This window comes from Plectropomus leopardus, chromosome 8 (genome assembly GCF_008729295.1).
Source record: "Plectropomus leopardus isolate mb chromosome 8, YSFRI_Pleo_2.0, whole genome shotgun sequence".
In the NCBI taxonomy this organism is placed as follows: Eukaryota; Metazoa; Chordata; class Actinopteri; order Perciformes; family Serranidae; genus Plectropomus; species Plectropomus leopardus.
The window spans coordinates 29,616,857-29,643,032 of NC_056470.1; the positions used below are offsets into that span (position 1 = coordinate 29,616,857).

General features: G+C 39.6%; 1 protein-coding gene across 4 annotated transcripts; it reads right to left on the minus strand.

The window, feature by feature from the left end:
* Positions 1-955: 955 nt before the first annotated feature.
* Positions 956-26,059, minus strand: dgkaa (diacylglycerol kinase, alpha a). Of its 4 annotated transcripts, none has more exons than XM_042491710.1 (25): positions 25,908-26,059; positions 18,810-18,864; positions 17,637-17,736; positions 17,212-17,288; positions 14,346-14,475; positions 14,079-14,153; positions 13,943-13,992; positions 13,714-13,788; positions 13,325-13,441; positions 12,071-12,188; positions 11,793-11,881; positions 11,582-11,701; positions 9,807-9,905; positions 9,489-9,575; positions 9,303-9,376; positions 9,147-9,221; positions 8,005-8,090; positions 7,802-7,891; positions 7,464-7,624; positions 7,303-7,367; positions 6,818-6,908; positions 6,514-6,700; positions 4,105-4,222; positions 3,860-3,920; positions 956-1,923 (listed from the first exon to the last, which is right to left on the minus strand). In XM_042491710.1, the coding sequence occupies exons 3-25, from the start codon at positions 17,710-17,712 to the stop codon at positions 1,849-1,851; spliced, it is 2,196 nt and encodes a 731-aa protein (XP_042347644.1). In that variant the 5' UTR covers positions 17,713-17,736; positions 18,810-18,864; positions 25,908-26,059; the 3' UTR covers positions 956-1,848. The 4 variants fall into 4 exon arrangements, with proteins under 4 accessions (XP_042347644.1, XP_042347645.1, XP_042347643.1 ...); XM_042491711.1 differs by having other exon boundaries at positions 18,797-18,864; XM_042491709.1 differs by lacking the exon at positions 18,810-18,864.
* Between the last annotated feature and the right edge of the window lie 117 nt (positions 26,060-26,176).

Here is a 26,176-nt window from a genome sequence, read left to right on the forward strand (position 1 = left end):
TGTTTACTTTTAGTGTATTTCTATTTTATATTTGAATAACTTTAGTAATTTATTGTGCCATAAACTACTGAATCTACAAACCATTTTGGACCAACAAAGCAAAGGAATTATATTTTATTTTTATTTCACCATTGCTGCTCTATTACAGAGCCGCTTTGACTCCTGCCCCCCTTACTGACCGCTGTGAGGACATGCCCAGACAATACATTCATCAGGCAGAATTTTTTAAAATACACTTGTATATATTAGGCATCGATTATTCAAAACTATTTGTTAACAAATGTTCAAAGACTTTGTTGCATGCTTTTTATAGATGACCTTGAAATTTTTTGTGAGATGCCCCCAAATAAGATTTTGATTTATTCTTAAAAGTGATGGAATAATATATTGAATAATAGCATATTAATGTATAAAATATTACATTTTATTTTGTTTAAAAGACAAATTATTATTCAAAGCTGAGTAATTTTATGTCCTAAAAAATGTCCTAAAGGGCTCTTAAAGGCTTGAGTGTACATCCATCTGCTTAGACCAGTTGTTTCTTTCCAAGGAACATATGTGACATTATTCTTTAATTTGGTGGCTTATTTTATTGCAACAGTTGTGTAAATCAATCTGACCAGCAGCTGTTGGCAGAGTTTCCAAACATTCAGTATGGAAGTCATGATTTGTCCAACTGCATATGAAGGCAGCATTTGTTTTTGGCAGACCAACCTCTCATTAAAACTTAAGAGTTATATTACTCTAAAAAAATATATTTATACCAAACACAGATTCTCACTTTGACGACAAGGAGATTAAGTTGCACAATGTAGAGAAAAGTTTTAAAGAACCAGAGGAAACAATAATTTTGGGTCAGAGGAGGAGACCATGTTGCACAGATTAAAAAGAGAATGACGCCCCCTTGTGGTAGAAGGAATAATCTACCATATAACAAATAAAATATACCAAACACTGAAGTCCAGATGATTTATTAAAATCTTTACACAGTGTGTATTTCAGGCATATTACATGAACATATTCCAGATATATTGAAATGATATGATAAAAGCATTTAAATAAGAACTACATATATTTAAACTAGTCTGAACCAGTAATTTCAAATTTAACTCGTCGCAATTTATAAGTTATAATCGAACACATCCCAGCTTTCTGCCCTCACACACACACACGCACGCACGCACGCACACACACACACACACACACACATACACGAACAGTAGAGTAGACTGACTGCTGCAGCCCTTTTGGCAATGATTGTCCCGTTACTGTTCCCCAAAACGCTTTCAAGTATCTTCTGAAATGTTACGAAAAAAAAAAGTGAAATAATTTGAAATGTAATCTCATCTAACCTTCGCTTTTGGTTGCAAATTGACAACAACATATATCTGGCTTTAACGGCGTCTTTACAGCCACAAGGAAAACAGCAATACTACGTGGTTTAGTGCACGTCTACACAGAGCTCTGTAAGTCTTCTACCTTTAAGCCGTAACCACAGAGAGCAGCTTGTATAGGCACACGGAGCGGAGTTTTCTTCTTTTAACGTGATATTCACTTAAGTTCCTACAGAGCAGCATTTCCACTAACTGTGAAGCACTGAGATGGAGGCAGCAGGATAGTCGAGTATTGATAAAAACACTGAATACATTTGGTCAAACTCATTTTGCCACGATGCAAACATGTTACCACAGTGCCATGCTTCAGGTTACGTGTTACAGAGATGCAGTTATCCTAACTTTGACAGTTACCATTATTCTACAACATTCAAACTGATTTTATATATATTTTATACATAAAAAAGTGTCAGTCCTCTATTTACAATAAACGAGTGGTTACTTCTAAGCAGTTTTATTTGAAAAAACCAGATGATTTGGCCTGAGGCGCCATCAACATACTGGCTTGATTCTTGTGTGTGATGTGAATCTGAAAAGGAAATAAAAGAAAGAAAAATGCCCAGTAAATTACAATATAATCTCCTTTTTTCAAGTCTAAAATTTCATTCTATTATTCTATTAATTCTATTTTTATTCTACTGATTTTATTCAGGGCTCCCACAGTTAAGATTCACTATATTCTCACTATATTCAGCGTTAACGCGTTTTTAAATCCTGTTCGTGGCCGGCTGACATCCCTGTCTTTAAGAGACTGTACTGGGCAGAGTTTTAAAAACAGAGCGATGATACTGGTAGAAGATCTGAGGAATCCAGTGGTACCGACCATGTCACGCTCCAAAATTAGGCTAAGTGTTGACGATGGAAAGATTTTAGTCATTTCACAGGGGTCCCTTGATCTCTGACCTCCAGATATCCGTATGAAAATGGGTTCTGTGAGTCTCCACTTTACAAACGTGCCCACTTTATGTTTGTCCCATGCAGTTCCTAATCAAGACAATCTAGTAAGAATTACTTTATCTAGTCAATATGACCTTCAAAACTGTTATGTAAAGCAAAATAATGGAATTGTAAACGTGATTAAAAAAAGCAATTAATTGTGATTAACTATTGAAATTCAGCAATTAATCACAATGGAAAAAATAATAGTTTGCCAGCCCTAATTTTAAGATATTACTGACAACCTTAAAGGCCTATTTTGGACACACATGTAAGAGCATCTCAGATCTTTTGACTCCTCATGTGACCAGTCGTAACCTTAGCCAACAATTTAATTTAAAAACCAAGGATCACTGAAACAACCTCATACAGGTAAATCCACTTAACATGGGCGATTGCCTTCATTCCCACTGCCAGTAAACACACCTCTGCACCACACCAGTCGGCCTTTCTGTCAGCTAAGCGTGTGTGTGTGTGTGTGTGTTGTTTTGTTGGTGTGTCCATGCGACATCACAGACAGGTAAACAGGAGACAGCAGCAGGAACAGAGGTCTTTGAAAACTTTTCGGAAGTCTCTTCTATTTCTTACTTATTCAGTCTCTCTCTCTTAAACTCGGTGCAGACTAACTTAGAATAATATTTGAGCGCTGCTTAAGAGGAGACGGACTGTAATCAGTGACGGCACATCATCGCATCTCGCTGGTTTAAGGAGCTGAAATCATCCGGGTGTTGTGTTCCCATCAACGCCGATCAATGCTAGAGGCAATAAAAACCGAGTCTACTGCAGAGTCATTTGATCCGGGTGTGAATGCCGATCAAACGCATTCCCATTGCATCAAAAAGCCAGATGTTAGCTGGTGTTAGCGTGTTTTGTGCAGTGGGAATGAGGCTTCACTGAAGAGCTCAGATGGGCGCGTTCCTTATCCTCTTTAAAATCTCATTAAAAACACATTTTAATAAATGTGCTTTGACAGGGTTTATGGCCTGAACTCACTCTCATATATGAGTCACTTTTTAAAACCTATTCATATACAAAAAAAAGCCTCTTAACTCTTATTTTATTGATTTATTTTTTATTTTATTTTATTTTATGTATTTAACTCTGTCCCGTGTTGTTTAACTTTTAAACTGTTTTTCATGGTTTTTTTTTTAGTTGTTGTTTATAATTTTCTGCTATTTTATATCTTTGCAAATCACTTTGTAAATTTGCTTTTAAAAGTGCATTATAGAGAAAGTTTATTATTGTCATTAGTATTATTATGTGTCAAAACGCAGCGTGAAAGCCTCCAATCACATGATACTTATGATATTTTTGGCCATTAAGGATTTTTATGAACATACTTTAAACAATGTAAAGGTAAAACCTTTTAAAACATCTTAGTAATTACAAATTACCATTTACAGGCAAAAAAACAATTTTCCTAATTTCAAGAAATTCATGACTGTGGGAACCCTGTTGATTTACAATAAGGAAATATCCTAAAACATTTAATTTCTGTTATTTAAGCAGTGTGTTTGTGAGTTATTTACCGTGCAGGGAGGCTGCATCCACGGCTCTCCGTCTATCTGCATCGGTAATGCTTTCTTCGTCCTGGAGGAAAAGTAGAGACAGATCAGAATAAGTGACCATAATGTGTAATTAGAATACTAAAAGGAAAGCCAGCACACATAATAATTGTTATGTAAAGAACCAGAGGATCATCCTCAGAGTCAACCACAAGCCATCAAGACTTAGAGCCCAAAGAGGGACAAGTCTGAACGTGTCTGCTTCTCACCTGATGGTGATCTGTGAGGTTTTCGCCAGCCTCACAGCGCTCTTCAGACCCGTGTATATCTGTCCCATCTCCATGGCTCCCTCGAGGCCGACCACCTCTAATCGGCGGTCACTGAGATCTGACAAGAACACACACACACACACACACTGAGCATCCAACACACAAAGAGGCAAAATCCCTCAGTCTGGGACAGTCATATTTATTCTGCATCAGAAATGCATGGGGATCAATAAAACTAGCAAAATCATGTTGTGCATAACTGATTCCATTACATACATTACTGGACGCTTTTATACGAATATTAACCCTTTGAAATGTGTATCGACATCAGTTTTCTTGTGCCACATGAGATGCCTTTCATAGACATTTAAACCCCTGAAGCCTGAACAAACTGGATGGATTTTTCTGAGCACATAGTAAAAAGACAAAAAGCAAGTTAGTGATAAATGCTACATAAAATAAATAAGAACAAATGATAAAATAATGAAATGTTGAGTAGAAAATATATCTTTAAAAATATGTTACAGAAAATGAATGCATTTTTTTAGCATTTCTTTCCAGGTAATTTTCTTTCAAAATGTACATATGTATTTTACTTTTCTTTTTTGCTTTTTTTTCAGTTGATTTTATTTACTTATTTTTAAATCCCTTTTTTGGCTAATTTTCAGGTAATTTATTTATTTTATTTATTTGACGGAGAAAGTTAGCAACTACATGTTTAACATAGTGGAGCATTACGCAGCTAAAGAGAGACACTTCTGTTGCAGGACGAGGCTGTTCAGCTGAGAGTGAAGGCTCTGTAAATGTAGCTCATGTTCAGGTGTCCTTATGCTGTGAGACTGTTCAATAAGTTTATATCTTCAATAATAAACTAAACTATTAACGATTAACAATTTCATTTAGTCTCCTTCACAAAAATTTACAAAATAATAACAATAATAATGTAGTGCTTTTCTAAGTACTCAAACTCAAAGACGCTTTACATGAAATGTAAAAACAAATTCAAAATACTGACAGAAAACATGAAACAGAAGAACAAATATAAATACAAGAGCAGAATGTAGAGGATATGGCAGTTCAGATTTGGGAGTGGGAGAAATTTTATATTTGAACTTTTTAACATTTTCTTACACCACCAAAACAAGAAGGCCTCACGACCCTGGTGAAGCTTTGGTGACCTCTAGTGGGGGTTGGGACCTCCAGATTGGGAACCCATGAGTGAGACCAATGCTTTCATCACATGAGAGCCGGATTCATTTACTGCATTTAATGATTTGAGCAAATGACCCTCTTAAAGCTGCATTAATTGATTCTGTGGGCACTTGGGAGCTGCAGATCAAACAGAAAATGAAACATCTGACATTTAATCTCCTTCTTAAGTCCTTCAGTGAAGCATTTCAGCAAACAAGTTGCTTAATTACACATCCGGCAGAGTAGAGTTATCATTTATTTTCCATCTTGTATTTGTGGGTCTTGTATTCACTCTCCCTTTAGCATTGTGTGTTTGTGCTGGACAGGTACAGCAGGTGTATTAGAAACTGTGGGCTATAAACAGCTGCCTGCTGCAGAGTTGAAATGAGGTTAATGAAAGTGAAGTTTATGGGCTGTAAAACCAGAATAATGAGCTGAATACAGTTAATAGGCTTCATGCAGCCGAGGAAAACTGCAGACACAAAATATTGATTTGAATTTGGCTTTAAATCGACTACAAGGGGGCTGTTTTAACCCGTTATAAAACAGTCTAACTATAAATATAACTATAAAGAAATAGCCAGTCATCAGTGAGATGACTCGCTATTTTCTTTATAGTTATTCTTACAGAAATTATTCAGGCACGAAGACTGGAAGAGCCTGCGTATACATGTTCAGAGGCAAAGTTCAGCAGTGAGAGGTATGCTGACCAGTTAAAAGGAAGCAAGAGGAGATTTTTCTTTTCATTTTAACAAAATTTCATATTATTCCACAATTTTTATTTTTTATTTTCAGTAATCCGCTTGAATTAAAAAAAAAAAGTCTATTTTATTTCTGAAATACACTGTGAGACGTGGTTTCACATCGAAATGATGCTGGTGGATTAAATTAAGTTTACTTTGTTTCACCGTTGTCATATTACTGTTATTAATCTAACATAGCCACAAACAGATACATTACCCAAGTGTTTTGCATCCTGCAAAAAAGAAAAACTGTATTAAAATCATCCTGATCTTTCTTTCACTCACTTCCAAAACAAATGTGCACTCAAGCCAAATCTATATCTTTATGACACAAGGCGGTGGTGCTAATGGAAACAATACCTAGATGGGGCGCCATTGAAACACTAAAAAAGTTCCTTGTATTTGCTTTAAGTCTTAATTCTAATAATCTCCTCGGCACCCTTGTCTAACATCGTTTTTCTAAGAGAAAAAATACCTTGGGAGGTCACTTTTAGGATTTCTGGGTCGACGATCACCTCGGGCTCCTCCTGACTCGACTGTCCCTTCATGTCTCCTTTTTTGGTCTCACCCCACAGGTTGGACCCACCATGCATGCTGGGAATGTTTAGGACAGCAATCCCTTCTAGAGACAGGCCACTGAGGTCCAGTGGAGTACCAGCGCACTGAAAAAGAAACAGCAGCAGATCACAGAGCGATGTAAAGCAACAGTTCTCTGTCTGTGGGAACAGTTCTTTTGTTTCAAAGACAAAATACAAATGTGCAGAGCTGATAATTCTCACCTCAATTGTTAGACTTTCGCTCAGTTTCTTGCAGGAAGCAGAGATGGTTTCTGAAGTGGCGAATTCAAAATACCACAGCTTGTTCTTCATTCTGCAGTCATAAAAAAAGTGTGGGGTTTTTTTCAGGTTTAAGTGATATTTCATTTTCACAGAACATTTTCTCCTTTCATCACACACAGCTCTTCTGAGGGAGGAGGAGTCAAGCTGCAACGCTTGCTGCAACAGACATCTGCCGCGGCCACCTGCATTTAGTCTTTCTTTTTCAGCCTGAGAAAATCTGTCGCTGCAAACAGGAAAAAATAACAAGCGACAAAAAATTTAAAGTGCTCCCCAGGTCTGCTTTGTTGTCATGTGGAACATCTGTTGGAGGTATGATTTTAAAACGGTTGTGTTTCATTACAGAGCGACATACTGTTGTTTGTTTGCTGTTTCTGCAGAGCTGCCATAGAAACTGAATATGTTCCATCTGAGAGTGTAATGCGTACCTGCTGTTGAATTTCTGGGGATGTTTCTCCCTCATTGTGTGAAACCGGTGGGCAATAGAGGCATCCTGTAAACACAGCACAACACAACACAGACATGATCCAAACACAAAAACTGAAAAAATAAACACTTCTTCTCGTGTGATGTATTTTGAGAAACTCACAACTCCAATGGAGAAGTAGTTGTTGATGATTTCATAGGGCACCGGGTCGCCCTTCTCCTGATTCTCGTCTGTGATGACCTGCACACTCCAGCGGTCCATCAGCACCTCAGAGCTCCCCTCGATGTCTTTAAGAATACGACTCAGATCCTCACCATCATATCCTTCAAAAAGAAAACACACACAAAGACCAACATGACTAATCAAGACAAATAAATAATGAAGCATTTGGAGAACTTCTCCTTTTCTGAATCACAGTCAAACAGACACATAGCAACAGAGCACATGCAGCCAACTGTTTCATTATTTTCATCTTAAGCAAACACTCATTCATTTCTCACCTCCTCCCCATCGCAGACATCGCGCAAGGTCATTTCCTGTACCCAGAGGAAGCACCGCGACAGGTGGCCGTACCAGCAGATTGGCTTTGTCTGATGGCAAGAAAAGGAAAAAGGGAAGGAAACAGGAAGTGCGTTTTAACAGTTTTCACAAGAAGCTCATCATGTTGAAGCTTGCGCATGCCATTTATAGAGCTCTTCTTCACCTATTGCGTCTAGAATCCAGCCAACCGTGCCGTCTCCCCCGCAAACCAAGATCCTGTAATCCTGCAGGTTTCTGAAGAAACTCAGTCTGAAAGAAAGATAACAAGAACGGTAACAGAAGAAAAAAACTGTAGTGCACACATCTCCAAAATATAGCTGACAGCGTAAAAAAGATGTATGGTCGAGGCGAAAATCAGAAGGAGAAATACCACTTTGCTCATTTATTTAGGGCAAACGTGGACACAAAGTCTTTTGAGCTAAAAAGTCATCTTCTTCAGACCACGCTGGTCACGCTGAAGACGGTGTGTACAGGCTAATTATCTTATCATGAAATAAAATGTTAGAATCAACAATGTATGTCATTAGAAGTTAAAAGTTGAACTACATAAATTGCAAAGTATCAAAAGTAGAGCTTTTGGGTTGAGTTCCGTCTCTAGTGAGCGCAACCAAGTCTCCATGGTAACGGAAAATGAGCAAGAGGATCAAAGTTCAGGGTGCAATGCTATGAAGAAGTAGTATGTCCCAACTGTATGCATATTGCATGCAACAGTGCAAACTTCGGAGGGGGCAGCCGCAGGACCAACTTTACGTAAAAAGAAATAGAATGCAATTCGGAGTGCCTCCACTATGTTGAGTAACGCCCAAAAAAAGTGTTTCTGCAAAACAATACGTCACAGTCAAGTCGACCTTTTAGATCTACAATGTCATCACTTCCCCATTTTCATCCTATTAGACATTTGTATTAAATTTTGTCAGAAATAATAGATGGATTTTTGAGTTATGGCTAATTTTTTCTAGTTTTTACCATCAAATTCTAATCAGTTCATCCTTGCATCCAAGTGGACGTTTTTGCCATATTTTAGGGAGTTTCAAGGTGTCACAGTGACCTTCAACTTTGACCTTTGAGCATCAAAGTCTAATCAGATCTTTGCTGAGTCCAAGTGGACATGTGTGCCAAATTTGAAGTAATTCCCTCAAGGCCTTCTTGAGATATCGTGTTCATGAGAATGGGACAGACGGATGGACAACCAAAACACATAATTCCTCCTGCCACAGCTATTGCCGACGCAGAGGCATAATGAAATCAATTTCCATTCATCCATTTATTCCCATTTCATGTAGACCATTATCGGTTTTTACTCACCCTGGTCCAGGTCCGCCGTTGGAAAGGTTGTTTACCTGCCGTGGATTCAGCAAATACTGAAATTTATGCAGGACTCTGAAATAAATAAAACCAGGCTAAACAATGTGCATGTACAAGACATTGTATTTTTCTTGGATATAATATTTTTGGACTGACCTCTCTCCCTGTTTGCCGCCACTTTTAGGGTTGACAAACACTAGAAGAGGATGGGTGTTTGGCACAGGGCTGATCTGTTGAACGATAAACAAATGTTGTAGTTTGCCTGAGTTGTTATTGCAGCAAAATCCAATTATCCCTGTAAATATTCAGCATTGACAAAAGACTTCTTTTAGTGAATAATACCTGAAGCACTTGCCCATCAGGAGTGGTATTGAGCTCGCTGTCATCTGTTGAACCTGAGCAGCCATTCTTTACATTGTTTGGTCTCTCCTTTAGGGACAAAAACAAAAGCAGAGAGTGAATAAACCAGAGAAAATGTAATAGATTTTTTTTGCCTTGTGTGAAAAAAGAAAAATCTCTACAAGCTGTACCTGTCAAAACGCCAACACAGGTGAGAAAGGTTTACCAAAAACAAGAAACACCACTGAGCTGATGCTGAGTTCTGCGTTGGTGTGACAGACACTGTTTATACTGCACAAGTGCCTGAGGATAATTTTGTACCTTTACAACAGGATATATTGCCCACGGAGGCAGGATATGGTCTCTGAGCGGCCCACAGGTACACTCTGTTGGCTCTTGGTCAGCACATTCATCATGACGCTGTAAAACATAAACAATGACACATTCATTAAACTCCCAGCACAACAGTGACGACTACTGACAGGTTCCAAATTAATCATTTTAAAAACTTTTTTCTGCATTTCTGGAAAGTGAGTCTGGGACTCCCTAAAAACTTGGTATTTCACCTGGAGGGACATGGATTTGCAGCATGTAGAAGTGCATGCTTCATGAACTCCCTGACCCTCTCAGCCCATGAGTGCATGTTAAAACTCCATAAAATACCTGTGTGCATCTTTGCAAGAATGCAGATCAAAAATCCTGATTTATCTTGGTTTGATGAAAATAAGAAGTTGGACTGAGTGGCAAAGCATGGGTCGGTTTTATTTCTAAAGCTTGAAAAATTTGGCAAACTAGACTGAATAGTACTCAAGTATGAATGCATATAGGATGTACTATTCATGTTTTCCTATAATTTGTGTATTTGGTCTCACACCCATAATCATGAAAATTGATTGCCTGCCTTGTAAGTCTGATTGACTTTGGCTCTTTGGATGCTTGTTCCTACATTAATACCAAAATCCAGACCCCCCCCCCCCATCTGAGTAGATTTTTGTTGTTGATACAAATTTGGTTCATTTAAATAAAGCTCAGCATGGCTCCAACTTTTTAAGCTTCATTCATTCACACTCCGCTCACTTCCTCTAATAAACTGATCATGGGCGTTTACCTCTCAGGTAATGAATCAAAATGCTGCCACAATCTCTATCATCCAATCATGTTTCTACTGTCAAACTTCAAATCTGTTGCAGTCAAGCTGTCATTTTAGGCATAATTGTAGCACACTCCTCAACACCATTCACCTCCAGTTGCCATGTCCAGAGCCCAGGACGAGCGCATCAAAAGCTCACTCTTTCTAATATCCAGATCCTTATCATCCTCTTCATCTCATCACCAGCACTAGACTCCACAGGAGATTTCCTGTTCTACTACAGCTGCACTACCCTTCTTAAAAACATTACATCACAATGGCATCTAATCGCACAAAAAACTATTTACATCCCTCATGCTTAGATGCCCACGTAATATAAATATTCTTTTCAGTCAGAATGAGTCTCTCCTGATTGAAATGCTCTCAACATCATTGAAAATGAGGGCTTGCCCTCAATGATTCCTCAAGATTTAAGTAAAGGTTGAATGAATGAAAAAAAAGTTGTTCATATTCCCCAGCGTGTTGTTATGATGGCCAATTGGGAATACATCAGCCATCAGATAAATATTTGAAAATCTGCAGGAAAATCTAGTCACTGTTGCAATCATGCCAGCAGTACAAGTAGCAAAAATCTGAGTGTATCTTTGTAAACTGATGATCTAAAAATAATAAAAAGTCATCTCTGTTTAAAGGTACAGTTAGGCATTACGTCTCCTGTAGGATTCATCGATTTATCTTGGGGTAAAGGCAAAGATAAGGGTAATAAACTACTTTTTACATCAAGGATTTGCTGGCTTGTCCAAAAAGTGCTGAGAGCACCAAACTGAGCTGACTTGAACATGCATCACACACACAATACTTTGTGTTACACATGAAGTAACTGCCCCCTGGGTGATATACCAAGTTTTTGGGGAGTCCGATTTGAGCCAGAGAGCCACATTTTCTCCTCACTGCTCATAAACGACACTTTCCTAAAAATCAGTCACACAGTGAGATGTTTCCTCACCATCGTGTGGCACCACACACAGTGTTTCCCAGTTAAGCCTTGATAGCTCTTGATCTTCTTCTGGCATTTTTCACACTTCCTAGAGTCACAGTTCCCACTCACCCAGTCGTGTGCTGGAACCTGTAATGTGGGATGAATGTTTCAATGTCCACGTAAGATATGTTTAATATAGACTTTAAGTATAAAGGTTGTCATGGAGACACTGGCATACCCCTGTTTCTTTTTTTGACATCACGTACGTCCTGGTGCAGGGGGCCGGGTTCCTGTTAGCACAGCGCCCGTGGACTGTGTATTTGCAGCCTACACAACAAGAAGCATAACCAAGCTGTCAAATGATGTTTACATTAATATTAATGACCCTGTCAAATGAAAGACTGACAGATGAGTATTATTCTAAAAAGCATCCTGCAATTCTCAGCTTTGACGCCGCACTGTCAGAGATGGATGTCACTGCAGTGTCGCCCTCTTCTGGCGAGTTCAGGTACTCACAGGTGCAGCACAGTCCTTGTTTCCTCAGACCCAGCAGCAAGCTCTGGCACACGTTGCAGTAAACGGGCTTGTTGAAATGTTTCATCCTCCAAAGGTGCTGCCCATCCTTCTGGGTCATCTGGTTGTCGATCATTGAAGTCAGCGATGCAAGAAAAAGAAGAACATCGTGGAAGATCTTTGTTACTGTGTGAGCTTATTTGCATTGGACTAGAAAAATAAGTGATGACAGAAGGAGCTCACCGGTATATTTTTTTCCTTTGATAAATTTTGGATCAAACTACACAAATCCTTTAATAAAAACACTGTGGGCAAGGCCTGCATTTCACAGTTGTTGTTCACACCCACTCACAACTAACCTTGCCTTAATGAGCTTGCTGATTATGCATTATGTAGTGGCTCTACATATTATGACATACAGTGCAGCACCATGGATATTCAAATCAACACTGACTACAATCTCAAAATCTTAACTAAAGATTATAAGGCTGCTTTCTATCTGTGTATAGAGCGACCAGCACTCTTTTATGTATTACACGCTGAACTGTTTTCCCCGACATGATGCATCAGCCTATCACTTACTGCGTGAGGCATAGCAGGCAGGCCGTGAAAAAAGCTCACAGCAACTGTGAGGGGGCTGAATTCATGCACCCCAGGCTTCAAATGTCCATTGCTGGCTAGAAATAGCCTGGGGGGGGGGGAAGTCCCTGGCATTGTAGTAGAGGCCAAACCCTGTGGCAGAGTCCAGCGCATGGTTTCAGACCGCAGAAGTGAGCATGCAGTCTAACAATAAGTGGCTTTTAAAATCCTGGCAACCCATTAAAACAAAAGCCTAGACACAAAATTGATCTGTCCTTGATTTAAGACAACCACTTCTTGTGAATACAACCAATATTAAAATTTCTTTAGTCAAATATGGTGCATCAGCTTAAAGATTGCTCTTTAATGCAAGTACTTAAATATGGGCACAGATTGTGCAGAGTAAATGGAAAAGACTAGAGCACTCCGATGGTGCAGAGCTTGCATGAGAGGAGATGACATTACCACACCCTGTAACACTGAGTCGGCAAAACGGCCCTTATGGACGGGGAGGAGGCAGAGGACAGAGGAGGGGCACGCAAAGCCAAGCTTTCACAAGAGCAGTAAATGTGGGTTTTACCACTTTGCCTGACATATGCTGTAAAAATGAATCATATCTGAGTTTGGCTTTGGAGGCCAACATTTAATGAAAAGAGAAACATGCTGCTTCTAAAGTACCTTCAGACCCAGCAAGACCAGCAAGGGAACGTTGTTCATGCCTCCCTCCACCCACTCCTCCAGGGACACCGTTCCGCTGCTGTCAGCATCAATTGCTGTCATCATGTCCTTCAGAACCTGATGAAATGACATTTGATTGTTATTATCCAATGAGCACACAAACCTCCGTTATTTATAAAACAGCATATGTTTTCTGGATCCAGTCATGTGTGGGAACTTGTTGATTTCATGCGTGAAGGGAAGCTTATCATTGACCCTAGCAAATGAGTAACAAGCACACCCATATACAGCACTTAATGTTGTAACAGATATCCTGTGCTCACAACTGTGTCTATCTATACGTGCATTTACAATACTGTCAAGGCTGACATTAGCAGTCTAGGACTTACCGGTCTCAGCTCTGACACATCCCATCCGAGGTATTCTGCAGCATGCATCATCTGAGCAATGATCCTATCCACTTCCTGTTTGAAAAACAACAAAAGACTAATTAAAGCATCAATGCTGGTATGACACAGTACTTTTAATTAAATTGAGATTCAACCTTGAAATTAATCAAAGCCAGATTTTTTTATTTGATCTTGACAATCACACCTACAAGATTTTTGAACAACTTACAGAGCTGTCAAGGACTCCGTTGCCATCTCTGTCATAGAGCTTGAAAGCAACTAAAGAGAGAGAGGGGAAATGAAAATGCAAGTGCTGGACCAGGTCACTCAAACTATCTTAGGCTGAAAAGCAACAAAGGACTCACACTCCAGCTTGTCTCTGGGCTGCCCATCCTCCAGCAGAGAGAAGTAACATGAAACATCCTTCAGAAAGACCTCCTCTACAGGGGAGACGGAGGACAGAGAAGGATGGCTGTGAATACTCTGGTTACATATCTGCACAAACGGTAACTCACGGGCATGTGGCGATAAATGAATGTATGCCAAATAGGCCATGGCGTAAATTGATAAGCGCCTGCTGCAAAGTAGCATGGAGGCAGTGTGTTGTGTTAATACTTGGTGTATAATCTCACTGGCACTGTCTTCCTGGGTGGGTTCAGAGTTTTGGAAGGAGCGGAAGAGTCGCTGGCAGAGATCCACAGGGAAGTCCTCCACTTCTAAATATGTCTTCAGGAACAGACGAAAGCCTTCTTCATTGATGCACTGGGAAAAAAAATGAATGGTAGAGTCATGTTTACAGCATTTTGTTTAGAGCAGAGTTGTAGTCAAGAACACCTAAACCCAGACCAAGTCATGACCAAAACCAGAGTGTATCGAGACTGAGACAAGACTGTTAGAGATGGAGTCACGACTAAGACCAGTCCCACACTGCAGGAACCCACTTACGATAAAATGTGAAACATGCAAAACATTGGTGCTCCTCAAACTGATCTGAAGGATCCACATCCCCATGAAAACACCCACAGAAAACAAAAGAAGTTTCCTCTTCATGCACCTCTTTGCATGCATACTGTATATGTGTCTGTGTGTATAAGTGTATCATGAGAAATGTCTTGATAAAATAATCAAAAGCTATTGCAGAGGTGAAGTTATGTGTGGGACTTTTCCATAGACTGAAAAAATAATGGCTGTAGCTACCGTGAAGTCACCCATTGGTTTGTGGACTTCTGTTTTGAAGAATCGAGTTCAGCATTTCAGCCATCGCCATCTTGGTTTTTAGAGCCAGAAGTGACCATATTTGGGTGGGAGGCTGGGACTGTGGAGGAGCGAGGGGTGGATCTGACTGAGAAGCCAAGAATACTATTGGCAGGCAGCTTGTGGCCCGCCCTTAATTATGCATAAGTTTGAGTCTTAATAAAATGCAAAAAGGTGTGTTATATAAAAATACCAGGCTGTAAACATGTTTATTTCAGCTGAAAAGCTGGCATTTTAACATTGGGGTCTGTAGAGTGCCCCTGGAATAAGTGCTAAAACTCAAAAATCTGTTAGCATTTCAGCACATCTGGTTCCCTCATCTAGAAGTCAAAGGGTTTTTTTTAATGGGTTTTTAGTTAGAAGCCCGAAATAAGGTCTGTGGTTAACACAAGCTGAGAAGACTGTCATGTTTTGTTCTATGATGTAAAATATATGAGTACATACCCCACTTCTGAACTTTTAAGCTTGTAAGTGTTAAAAAAGGCAGTTGCTAACGAGTGGCTAAATAAGACAACAGAACATCATTAAGCAACCACGGTGTCATTCGTTTATCGCCTAACTACATCATTACATTTACGCTTCAAAAATCCTGAAAGTGGTGTTCATTTGTGTTGATTATCTGGCTGAACAAAACAATAAGTACCATAAATGTTTGTTTGCCACAGAGATTATTTTCTACAATGATCCAAAACTCAATGAAAAAAATCATAGAGGCTTCATTACCAGGGAACCAGGGCAATGCTATGTACTGTATCGGCATACAGAAAAACAGAACTGGGGAACTCTATGGGGGTAGACCTACTTCTGGAGCCAGCCTGAAATGCCCTTCCTTTTTTTTTATAAGCAAACAAATATTACCGTATCCAAGGAGCTAACATCAACTAATCCATCTCCATCCAACTCTCCTTTGTTGAACAGGCAAGTAAATGATATCCCTGCAGTTGTGATCTTTACTGGTCTTGAACAAAATCCTAAGTCCTTTTTGTCTGAGGCCACGACAAAGACAGTAAAACAGTAAAAATGTGGTCAAGTCTAAGATGAGACCTTCACCAATTTCAAGAACTAAAACATTGGTCTATCGTGCTTCTGTGAAATAAAGAATGAAATGTTTAAAAATGTTGAAATGTTTTCAGTGTGTCTCTGTGAGTGTTAACTTCTGCATTTTCACCTCTTCCAAAAATAAACGACAATGACATTCACCGTGTGAAATCTGTATCTGACATGTTATGTTTTCTCAGTCATGTTAAGCTTGAGAGTCGTACACTGTACGTGCATCCAGTGGGGGCTGAAAGCTTTCAAACGCTGAAGATGTTTCTCTGAGACACATGATTGAGTGGTTGCAGGGTTTTTCACCTCAATGACAGAAAGCAAAAAACAAGCTCCTGAATCAAGATTTCACCCCATCTGTTTGGCCTGGTATCTGTCTTTCTCACATGATAATATGCTGCAGGGGCTAACAAGCAATAGTCCCTCGATAACGGTGAACCACAAACCCAATTCTTGTTGACATTATTCCATTTCCCTGGTTGATACCCTGCAGAGCTGCCCCAGTAATAAATAATGTCCCCGCGAGGCAGCCAGATCCCAATAACAAAAGAAAAAAAAAAAGCTAACAAGAGTCAGACCACTGAAACAGAATCATTTCTCCACACACACAAATCAACATTTACAAATAACTTCATTGTTGTGTGTGTTTTAAAAGCTATCAACTAACACTTTATGGCAGTATTTATGTATTTTCCCATTAAAAAAACACTTCCTTCCAATTATCTAATTAAACTGTATGAAGCCAAATGATCCATCTGAAATTACTGCATTTGCTTCCTGCACAAATTAGTTGGCAGTGTCACCCAGTGACACTATAGTATTGGAAAGATCTTTTTCAATCACATTTGAGCTTACACTGCATGAGGGCAGCCAGCATACTGTTCAGCACGACATTGCTGCGTGGGCAAAACTAAGGAGGTAATTTACATTTGCAACCTCGCTTGAATGCGCTGAAGACATTTCTCTCGGACAGCTTAGTCAACATGACCGATGGCTTTGAATCTAATTAATCAGCTCAGGACGATTAGTAACTGCTCAATGTACATAAATCAAACGCTCATTTCTCATTAAACTGCTCTGCCGAGGGCAATAATTCAGTTCAGTTATGTGCCTATGTTAACTGACAGCATTGTGAGTGAATGTGAGTGAGTGAGTCTTGGATTTGATGGTGAACAGCAGGACACACCGTCCCCTCACCTCTCCATGTCTGTGCCGGGCCAGGCTGCCATCTGCATCAAATTCCCTCAGCACGTCTTTCACCTTCAAACTGCAGTCTGGAAGCAAAGACATGGAGGTCACACTGGGATACACTGTACTTCTGCACATGAGGGCAGCTCTCAAATTTTGATTTTTCACATATTAGTTTACTGTTCCTGAAATGTCTTGGATACATGATTACACAATGAATATAGATCTACTGGTAAAAAAAAGAGAAAAAAAGACCTGCATGCTTTATTTGCAACAAAAAAAGAGAATGTGGCAGACTGCAATCTCTTCTAGATATGAGAAACCATGAGCGGGTGTAAAGGGGGGGGGGGGGGGGGGGAAGGGGGAGGGGGGGGGGGGGTGGCGTTAAGCACTGAGAAAGCTGCCTGCCCGCCCGCCCGCCTGTCTGTACTCACATTCAATGTACTGCTGAAGCTGGATAAAGTCGACAGGGTTCAGTTCCTTCACCTCTGGGTTTGTGGGGGTGGACATGGTGCCTGCTTCTGCACTAACTGCCTGCCTGTGCGTAAGCGAGAGAAACAGTGAGACATAGACGGAGAGAAAAGAGAAGGTGGGTGCACAGTAGCCTGCCTCTTTGTAAAACATAAAAGCATGGCTGCAAGCAAAAGATAGCATCTTCCATCTCGCTCTGTAAAAATCCATGATTGTAGACGGGAGGGAGAATAACACTTAACATCCAAAGTTTGAGTGAAGCAGAAGAGAGGCAGTAACTGCGCAGAACATCTGCTGTCAACACTGTACACATTTGAAAATGTCTTTACCCTTTTGGTGAACACAATGAATAATTATAAAAGGCTTTTAGCTACCATTACATACATCACTGTGGTCCCTGCTCATAAACCCACACTCTTTCCTTGACGTGTGTCTGGATAAAATTATTTCCTTGTATAATCTAAAATGCAGCTTCACTGCCAAGCATGGACAAATTTGTGTTTGCACATCTATATACTGTATTTATTTTAAATCTCATAACACCAGTAACATTTGAAAAGCCACTAAAAAACTGGGCCAAAAGTCTGGTATAAATGATGTCAGGCTAAAGGTACCCATGATACTTCCACTCGAGGGATTTTCTGCACCCAGAATCTCTTTCCATACGCTCACTGGCCCAAATATGGTTTATAAAAAACTAGATATAGAGAGTGTTTGGTTTGGACGATCAGTGGCTCAGTTGGTAGAGCAGGCGCCCTGAGTAAAGAAGCTGTGTCTTTGCTGCAGCGGCCGTGGGTTTGAGTCCGGCCTCTGCTCTTTGCTGCATGTCATCCCCTCTCTCTCTCCCCCTTTCACGCTGCGTCTCTTCTGTCTAGTAAAGGCAATAATGGCCCCCTAATATATATATATATATAAAAAAAAGAGAGTGTTTGGTTTAGTTTAGCACACTGACATGTTGAAATGAGGAAATAAATAATAAAATCTTGCAATGAGGTAAAAAAAAAAAAAAAAAACTGGCTTGACAAGGGACCTCCCCTCCAAACAAAAGGAAGAGACGTAAATGTCACACAAAGCTAAAAGCGAGCATGAAATTTGAATTTGACACAGAAAAAGAGCTTATTACAATAAAAACTGGCCTTGGATGTCTTTCTGAAGGCTGAATCACGAAATGTGGATGAACATTTGGTGGGTCTGTTGAATATACTTTCATCAGAGGCAAACAAGCACAATAAACATGATAAAAGGAGATTCCCTAATGACAGGAAAACAAACAGACAAATATATCCATTAATCATTTCAGAAAGAGAAGTAACTAGTTAATGGAGAGGATATCGTTGCAAACCTGACATCCTGTGTCATGTTAATGTTAGATGCATGCTGATATAATGTTGCAAAAGGTAAACTTGGGAGAGATCGATGCAAAATGTATAGAATGACTAATGCAGCTGATAATCAATATGTAAAGCAATATGTTACCCAGGAAATTTGATCTTTCCGGACAGGTCTGCCGTAATATGCATCAAGAGATAGCACACATGCTTACCTGAGTCAATGATGCATTTTTAAATAAGAAGAGGCATTCTTGTGTTAAAGCAAGACCATGAAACACTACTATACAAAATATCTAGGGATGAGGGAAAAAACAGTACAGTGTGGTTTATGATATTTTGCGTGGCAATAGTGTATTGATACACAGCCACCGAGTATTGATTTTTTAAAAATATAGAAAGTATTAATATTGCAAATAAAAATTAACCTTTTGCTAACCTACTAGAATAATAAAATCTATTGCTTTTTCAGTATAATAACATTTTGCTTTGATAAAAATGATTGATACCATTTCTGCAAATAGATACTCCTAAACACTGCACTGTGAGGCAAAAGTTTGACTTGCTTTTAAGGACAACACTGATCATGCATGATTTAAACCATAAATACTTTACTTAAGTGCAGAATATTTTCCAATCTCTGCTTGAGACTTGTCTGACTTGTGTAATCCATCACAGCAAAATGCATTAGGTTTTGTCTAAAGTACATTCCCATTATCAGGTAATGCAGTGGAGACTTCCCAAATGAATCTGCACTTCACCTACATTACCATGCAATGATAATGGACCTTTCAAAACAATAAATTTGGTTTTTATATTACTCTGTTGGAGTGCACATGTCAAGAAAATTTTAATAGTCTGTTGATTGATTTTAATACTGTATGGAAATGGCACCAGAGGGCTGAAATGTAAGTGGGAAAGGCAGACTGAGAATGAGACACTCTGCAGCATGCTTTGGAACATGGTCAGTATTACTGAATAAACTTAAGGAAGTAAAGCTAAACGTTAACATTGGTATTATCTGTAAAAAGCAGCCTGTTGGCTTGAAACCAAGTGCCCAGTCGCACAGCTGGCAATTCTGCACTTAAAGGAATACTTCACTCACAAAATATTGTTTTATGTCAATTACTTAACACCTTACCTCGAATTGGTAAAGCAAATGTTTTTCTCGCATGCTTTCATGGTGAATGGAGAATCCAAAAAACATTCTTGATTAATTAAGGTTCACAAAGACTGTGTTTAAGAACAGCAAAGCTATATCAAACATCACTTTACAAACTGTCACACAACTTGCACAGTATAATCCAAGTCTTACTGGTATGATCAGTACTTCCCAAGCACATGCGTTTAACAACGTTATTCAAAACACGTCAGTAAAAATGGTCTCTCAGCTGAGCAGCGTGCACACACTTAAAACTCTTCTCAAGAGAAGCTCATAGGCAAGTGTGTGCTCAGTCATGCTCAGGGTGTGCTACTCCTAGGCTGAAGTGTTTTATATTAAAATGTTTTAGCAAAAATCCATGTGTTTGACAAGTATTGAGCATAAGGCTAGAAAAATGACAGTTGGATTTTACTGAACAAGTTGTGTAAGAATTTGTAAAATGAAGTTTAAATATAGTGTTCCTGTTTTTAAATGTGATTCCCAAAAGAGTGCCCCACGAATGTGTCATAATACGTGCAAATTAGTTAGCATTTATGCACTCTGGGTTCCCTTGTCTTGAAGTCAATGGGTATCTTGAATTGGTTTTTGGTTAGATTCCTGAAAGAAGGTCTGTGGTTAACCCAAGCTTAAGAGACTTTCACATTTTATCCTACAACATACATTAAATCAGTAAATACCCCACTCATGCATTTTGAAGCTTTTAGGTCTTAAAAAGGTGATTGCTAATAAGTGGCTAATGCGAATGCATTTTCACTTTAAAAACAAAGTGGAGTTCATTTGTGAAAATTATCTCATTGAACAAAACATAGTAAAATACATGTTTGTTTGCCTCAGAGCTTAATTTCTGTAGTCATCCAAAATCCAAAGGAAAAGCTGAAGTATTCTTTTACCAATGTGATTTTCACGAAAGGAAATATGAGAGGAAGGACTTTAAAACAGCATAAATATGTGAATGCTAATGAGCCTTGCATAACAGTTTTGAAGCATTAAAAACACACAGAGGCCAGTGAAAATCTGATATCATGTCTGATATCAAAGGCCATTCTGGGAACTACACAAAAGTGAAGCGTACAAAAGATTTTCTGGTGGTTTTCAGTCCAGCCTGATGAATAGGACCTCACTGTAAATGTGTTGTTCACACTGTTGTCTGCAGGTGTTATCACACATTAAAGTGCAGCCAGTGCAGGTATCAGTGACGGCTGCCTGCACTTAACAGAAAATCTGACTACTTAAAGGACAAAGACCGTACTGAGAAAAAGAAATAAAATAATCTGAAGTAACACCCACTCTTCACATGTGATTTGTATCCATTTGCTGCTTTTGGACTGTGAAAGGTTCACACTGTCCTCACTTAATTCCCTCGAAAGGTCAGTGGCGTTGCCTAGCAGTTCTGTTTATGCAGCTGATCAGGTGGGCCAGGTCTGTATCAACACCAATGTGACACATGATGGAATCACGAAAAAGACATCTGTTACTGCTCACCTGATTACAGCCTGAAACTCTTCAATCTAAAAATATGCCCTGACTCCATCTTCAAACACTGTCATACAAACAAACTAAAAATAATCATAAAACACACTTCTTGGTTTAGATAACTCCTGCGTCTTGTTTTTCCTCTCCCTGTTTTTATGCTTTCCAGAGTGTGATGTCGTGAGCAGCGTCATGTCTATTTTGTCTCCTTACCAGCTGAGCATCATCATCATTATTGTCTGGTTCAACAAGATCTCAAGCATATCTGAGTAATCTGATTCCTCACTTCCTGATTAGATAATGATTTGCATGCACGACGCAGAGTGGGAATCAGGACTAGTAAGAACAAGGAGCACAAGAAGAGGCATTCCCTGCACTTAGAGGAGGGGAGATGAACACGGTAATATACTTCACTCTCAAACATAGATGGAGTTTTGAAAAACCAAGGCACCGTCTAAATGAGCTTACTGGAACATGTATAAATATTTCAGGTGGTGTGAGGAATGTTTAAAGCTTGTTAAGACTTAATACAGACCATGTGACTAACTGCTTCTGGGCGGGCTCTCAATACACTTTGACGGCTGGGCTAAAGTTAAATGTTAGATGCTTTACGAGGGAACTGTTTACGTTACAGAAATATTTATGCAGTAGAAACTCTGTTGTATAGACACGAGAAAGATTTAAATGTGGAGTAACAGAAGTCACATAACCATCACTCAGTGTGATTTACTTTGGTTCGCTCTACTGACAGACAGTCTGAGGTATAATTCTGTTTGAACAAAATGTCACTCCATATAATCAGCAGAGAATAAATGGTGAAGCACATGTTCTGAGAAAAAAAATCACAAGCGCAACAGCCTCCTGTTTCTACATGGTGCCAGAAGTGCTTCTTGAATGAGCAGCAAAGATCGATTTTAATGTTAAACTGGTTCTCCAAGTAGCAACAGCTTGTTAAGGCAACATCTACTCCCCCACAAACCTCTGAAAAACCGTCTGTTTAAAGCCTGACACTCGCCTTTGCTTCTGACCACTCAACTGAAAAATACCAAAGAAACTGCTTTATAAAAACTCACACGGTGCAATAATCAGAGAATTAGAGTGAACAGTTCAGTTGGCATTTTCCTTCACACATGCCACATGTTTAATCATGATCCCTTGATGTCTTGATGTACAACTGTCAACAACCATAAAGCACTCTCTTCACAAGAACCATTTCAAGGTACACTTGGGGACGACCTTTTTCCATGCAGGCTAATATTTGTGCAAGCTGTCATAACGCCCACGCCTTGTGTCAAGGAAATCTGCTGTTTTGCAACACTTGCAGCCGTGCAACTCATTGACTGCGTCATTCTGTGGTTGGAAAACACTGCGTAGGTTCTCTGAATAAAAAATTGAAGTCTGCATCTAATGCCGGGCATTTGTGTATCTCCTGAAACTACAACAATTTTCTTCAATCAAGTGTGTACAAATTGCATCAGGTTAACAGAAGGGGGAGGACAGACATGCTTGGTTGCTATGGAAAGTGTTTCCCTCCATCAGCTGCTCTCTGTCAGAGCTCTACTGCGGGTGACTAACAGGTAGGAGGAGGCACAAGCAGAGAGGGAGGCAGCCAGGTCAGGGAAGGGGGGAGCCCAGTCAGTGGCTGTGAGTCTTTCCCCCTGCAGCTTCACCTCCTCCCACGCTCTGAGCCTCGTTTGGCCTTCAAAAACCAGAGGCCACACTTGAAATTGCATTCTACATGCAGATGCTACTGTGACTCATTGCATGAACACGGGAATACTCCCTTACTATAAATGGATTGTTTGCTCAGCGGGTCACCTTGCAGACCAAGTCAGAAGTTTCAAACTAGCAGTAATATTTGACTTAGTGGAACTATCAGAGAAAAAAAGGCTACTTTTATATATCCCTATAGCTACAGCCTGTAACCACTACTTCCCCCTGGTTGTTTTACATCTTCACTTTAGTTCAGTATGGTACATAATGCTGTAGTGTGCACTGTAAAATGTGTTGTTGACTGTACTGAAAGCACCCAGGCTAGGATCAAGCTAATATATTTCTTTATTAAATGATGTTATGCATGATCCTAGATAAAAAATACAGTTCTAGCTGGTGTGAGATCTATCAATTGGACACTGTTTTGGAAATAATGCAAAACGCAGGTCAAAAGCAAAGAGCACACTCTGAAAAAGGGGCTTCCCCGTGTGTGAAACGGCATGGTAAAATTTGAAGAACTGAATGGTATGCAAATGACAGCAGGCTCCAGTTAGTAGAAACACTGGAACTTGAACACAATAAACATGGATTATAAATGAGAGAAAAGAAAGACATTCACCACAGTATGAATCACAGATTTCTTGGAAAATGTAGGCGAGGCTTTGCTCGCTCCATGGCTTCAAAGTGAGGACTGCCCATCACTCTGGGTTCAGAAATGAATGTGACTTATATAATAGCTTTTTTGTGGAGGCAGCCTTGTAGAACACCATGCTGTGTTCAGAGAAAAAAAAACCTCGAACCTGCCCAGACTTGTGAGAGTGCACACTGTCATACAGCAGCTACACTGCTTTTATGGTGTAAGTGTTAGCACGTATCAGGGAGTCTCGCCTGGTTCGCCCACAGATCTATACACAACTGAAAATTAAACGTTAAATGTCACTTTTTTTTTCAATGATTCAATCTGAAATGAAATCATGTAGTATTCTCCACTATCATGCCACTAATTCAAGAAACGGTTGTCTTCAGGGAGCACTAACGTATCCGATTTTATAATTGTGAATTATTTTGAAATATAAATGGATGAGCCTAACTTGAAGAAAATTACTGATGTAAGTTAATTATTTGAGACTTGAACTGCGCTGAGGCAAATCACTTCATGACGTGACAATAAAGTATCAACTTATGAGAATTAATTTGTGAAAGCCAGAGGGGTTAAAATCATAGTCATTAGTACAGGATTCAAGCTGACTTGAGGGAAAAATATAATAAGGGAAGTGAAAGCAAAATGGATGATACAACGACTGTATTTAGTCAAGTGAAATAGGCTGTAAACAAAAGCATGCCAACTACGCCATTTATAAACAAAACCACAGATCACAAAAGGGGTTAAACTCTACTTCATTTACAGCCTCTAGCATTTGATGTAAACATTAACAATGGGACAATTGACCTGACTACAGCATTGATTGTGTGTGCCTGAAAACTCTGTTGCAGCTAGAAACTGATGAATACCACTGAGACTCAAAATGAACACACAGCACAACCAGGAAAGTGCCACCCAAAAAAAAAACCTTGGAACTGAAAGTTCAGGCAAAAGAGGGAAAATTGCAAATCTGATAACAAGTATCAAGCCTTTCCTGTATGTTTTGTTTTACCAGTTAGGATGAGGGCTGAATGTCATATTCACCATTTGCAGTCGAATGACAGTGAAAGAGGAGCTCTGCGTAAACAATGACCACACAGCAGTAACAGTGCCCACCAACGCCCACAAGCATCTACTTCACACTGATTTTATCCCACAAGTAACAAAAACACAGTGAAAACCCTCTGAGGTGTTTCATGTCTATCTTGACTGAGGTTTCACTGTCCCCGCTGGAATAACACCATATCCTGCAACAAACATAATCTCAGATGGGTGTAATTCAGATAAGAAGGATCATATCAAACATGGAGCAATAACACTATAAATCTTGCACTTGCTACATGCACTCTGGTTATATTAATCTGTAGCATGTGTTGACTAGTTTAAATAAATCATATAGTGGAGTCCTTTTCCCCAAAGTACTGTCAGACATGACAACCCAAATACTTCAGATACTCCTGAATGGTCACCAGTCTCTGACAGATGAATTGCTCAATCCTCCAAATAGACTAAGGGTTCCCCCGCAGGTAACTTAATCTGTCTGACCTTACCAGTTATGACACACGGCAAAGGGAAGTGAAATGAGGTGGCATAGTTTAAAAAGGAGGCAAAAGATCGTGCATTAAAATACAAACTGTCCCCCCTCCCGGCTGTTGTTTGGCAGAGTAAAATACTCTTGTTATTAACTCACGACTCACTCTCTCTTGAAAAAAAAAAACACATGCACAGAGCAGAGAGCAATCAATTGCCAGATGCGCATTCTAGGATTTTACATTACATTTTTGACAGCAGCACACAAACAACAAACAAAAACGACCCCCTCGCATTTGATTGTCGTTTATCTGCAGCTGAAAGCCGTCCAGGGCTGCACAGAAACTTCGATCAATAGTCATACTGACGTTTTTTAGGAGTAATTTACCTTAATGTCGCCACTCTGGTGCTCGTCTTTTAATGAGATCGTCGTGATGCGGTTCAAACCCCTGCTTTCAGAAGTGGTCGTCAACTTTGAATGGACGCAGCAGGTCCGCGGAGTCGAGACAGTGAATGCAGGGCAGAGACTGAGTGAGCGGATCCCTCCTGTCAAGCACCGCCTCAGCTGCTCTGCGCCCTCTCTGCTAACCAATACACACTCGTTACATCGGCGTGCATCCATCTGCAAAGTTGCAAAGTAATGCTCATTAAAATTTT

What these genes read in the sequence shown, in the direction of transcription:
- dgkaa (XM_042491709.1), bottom strand. Translation starts at nt 17,712, where the DNA reads ATGTCCACCCCCACAAACCCAGAGGTGAAGGAACTGAACCCTGTCGAC. An exon ending in ATGTGTCAGAGCTGAGACCG is followed by an intron (nt 13,442 to 13,713) that starts GTAAGTCCTAGA and finishes TCATTTCATCAG; the next exon opens with GTTCTGAAGGACATGATGAC. An exon ending in CTGATGGGCAAGTGCTTCAG is followed by an intron (nt 9,377 to 9,488) that starts GTATTATTCACT and finishes ATCGTTCAACAG; the next exon opens with ATCAGCCCTGTGCCAAACAC.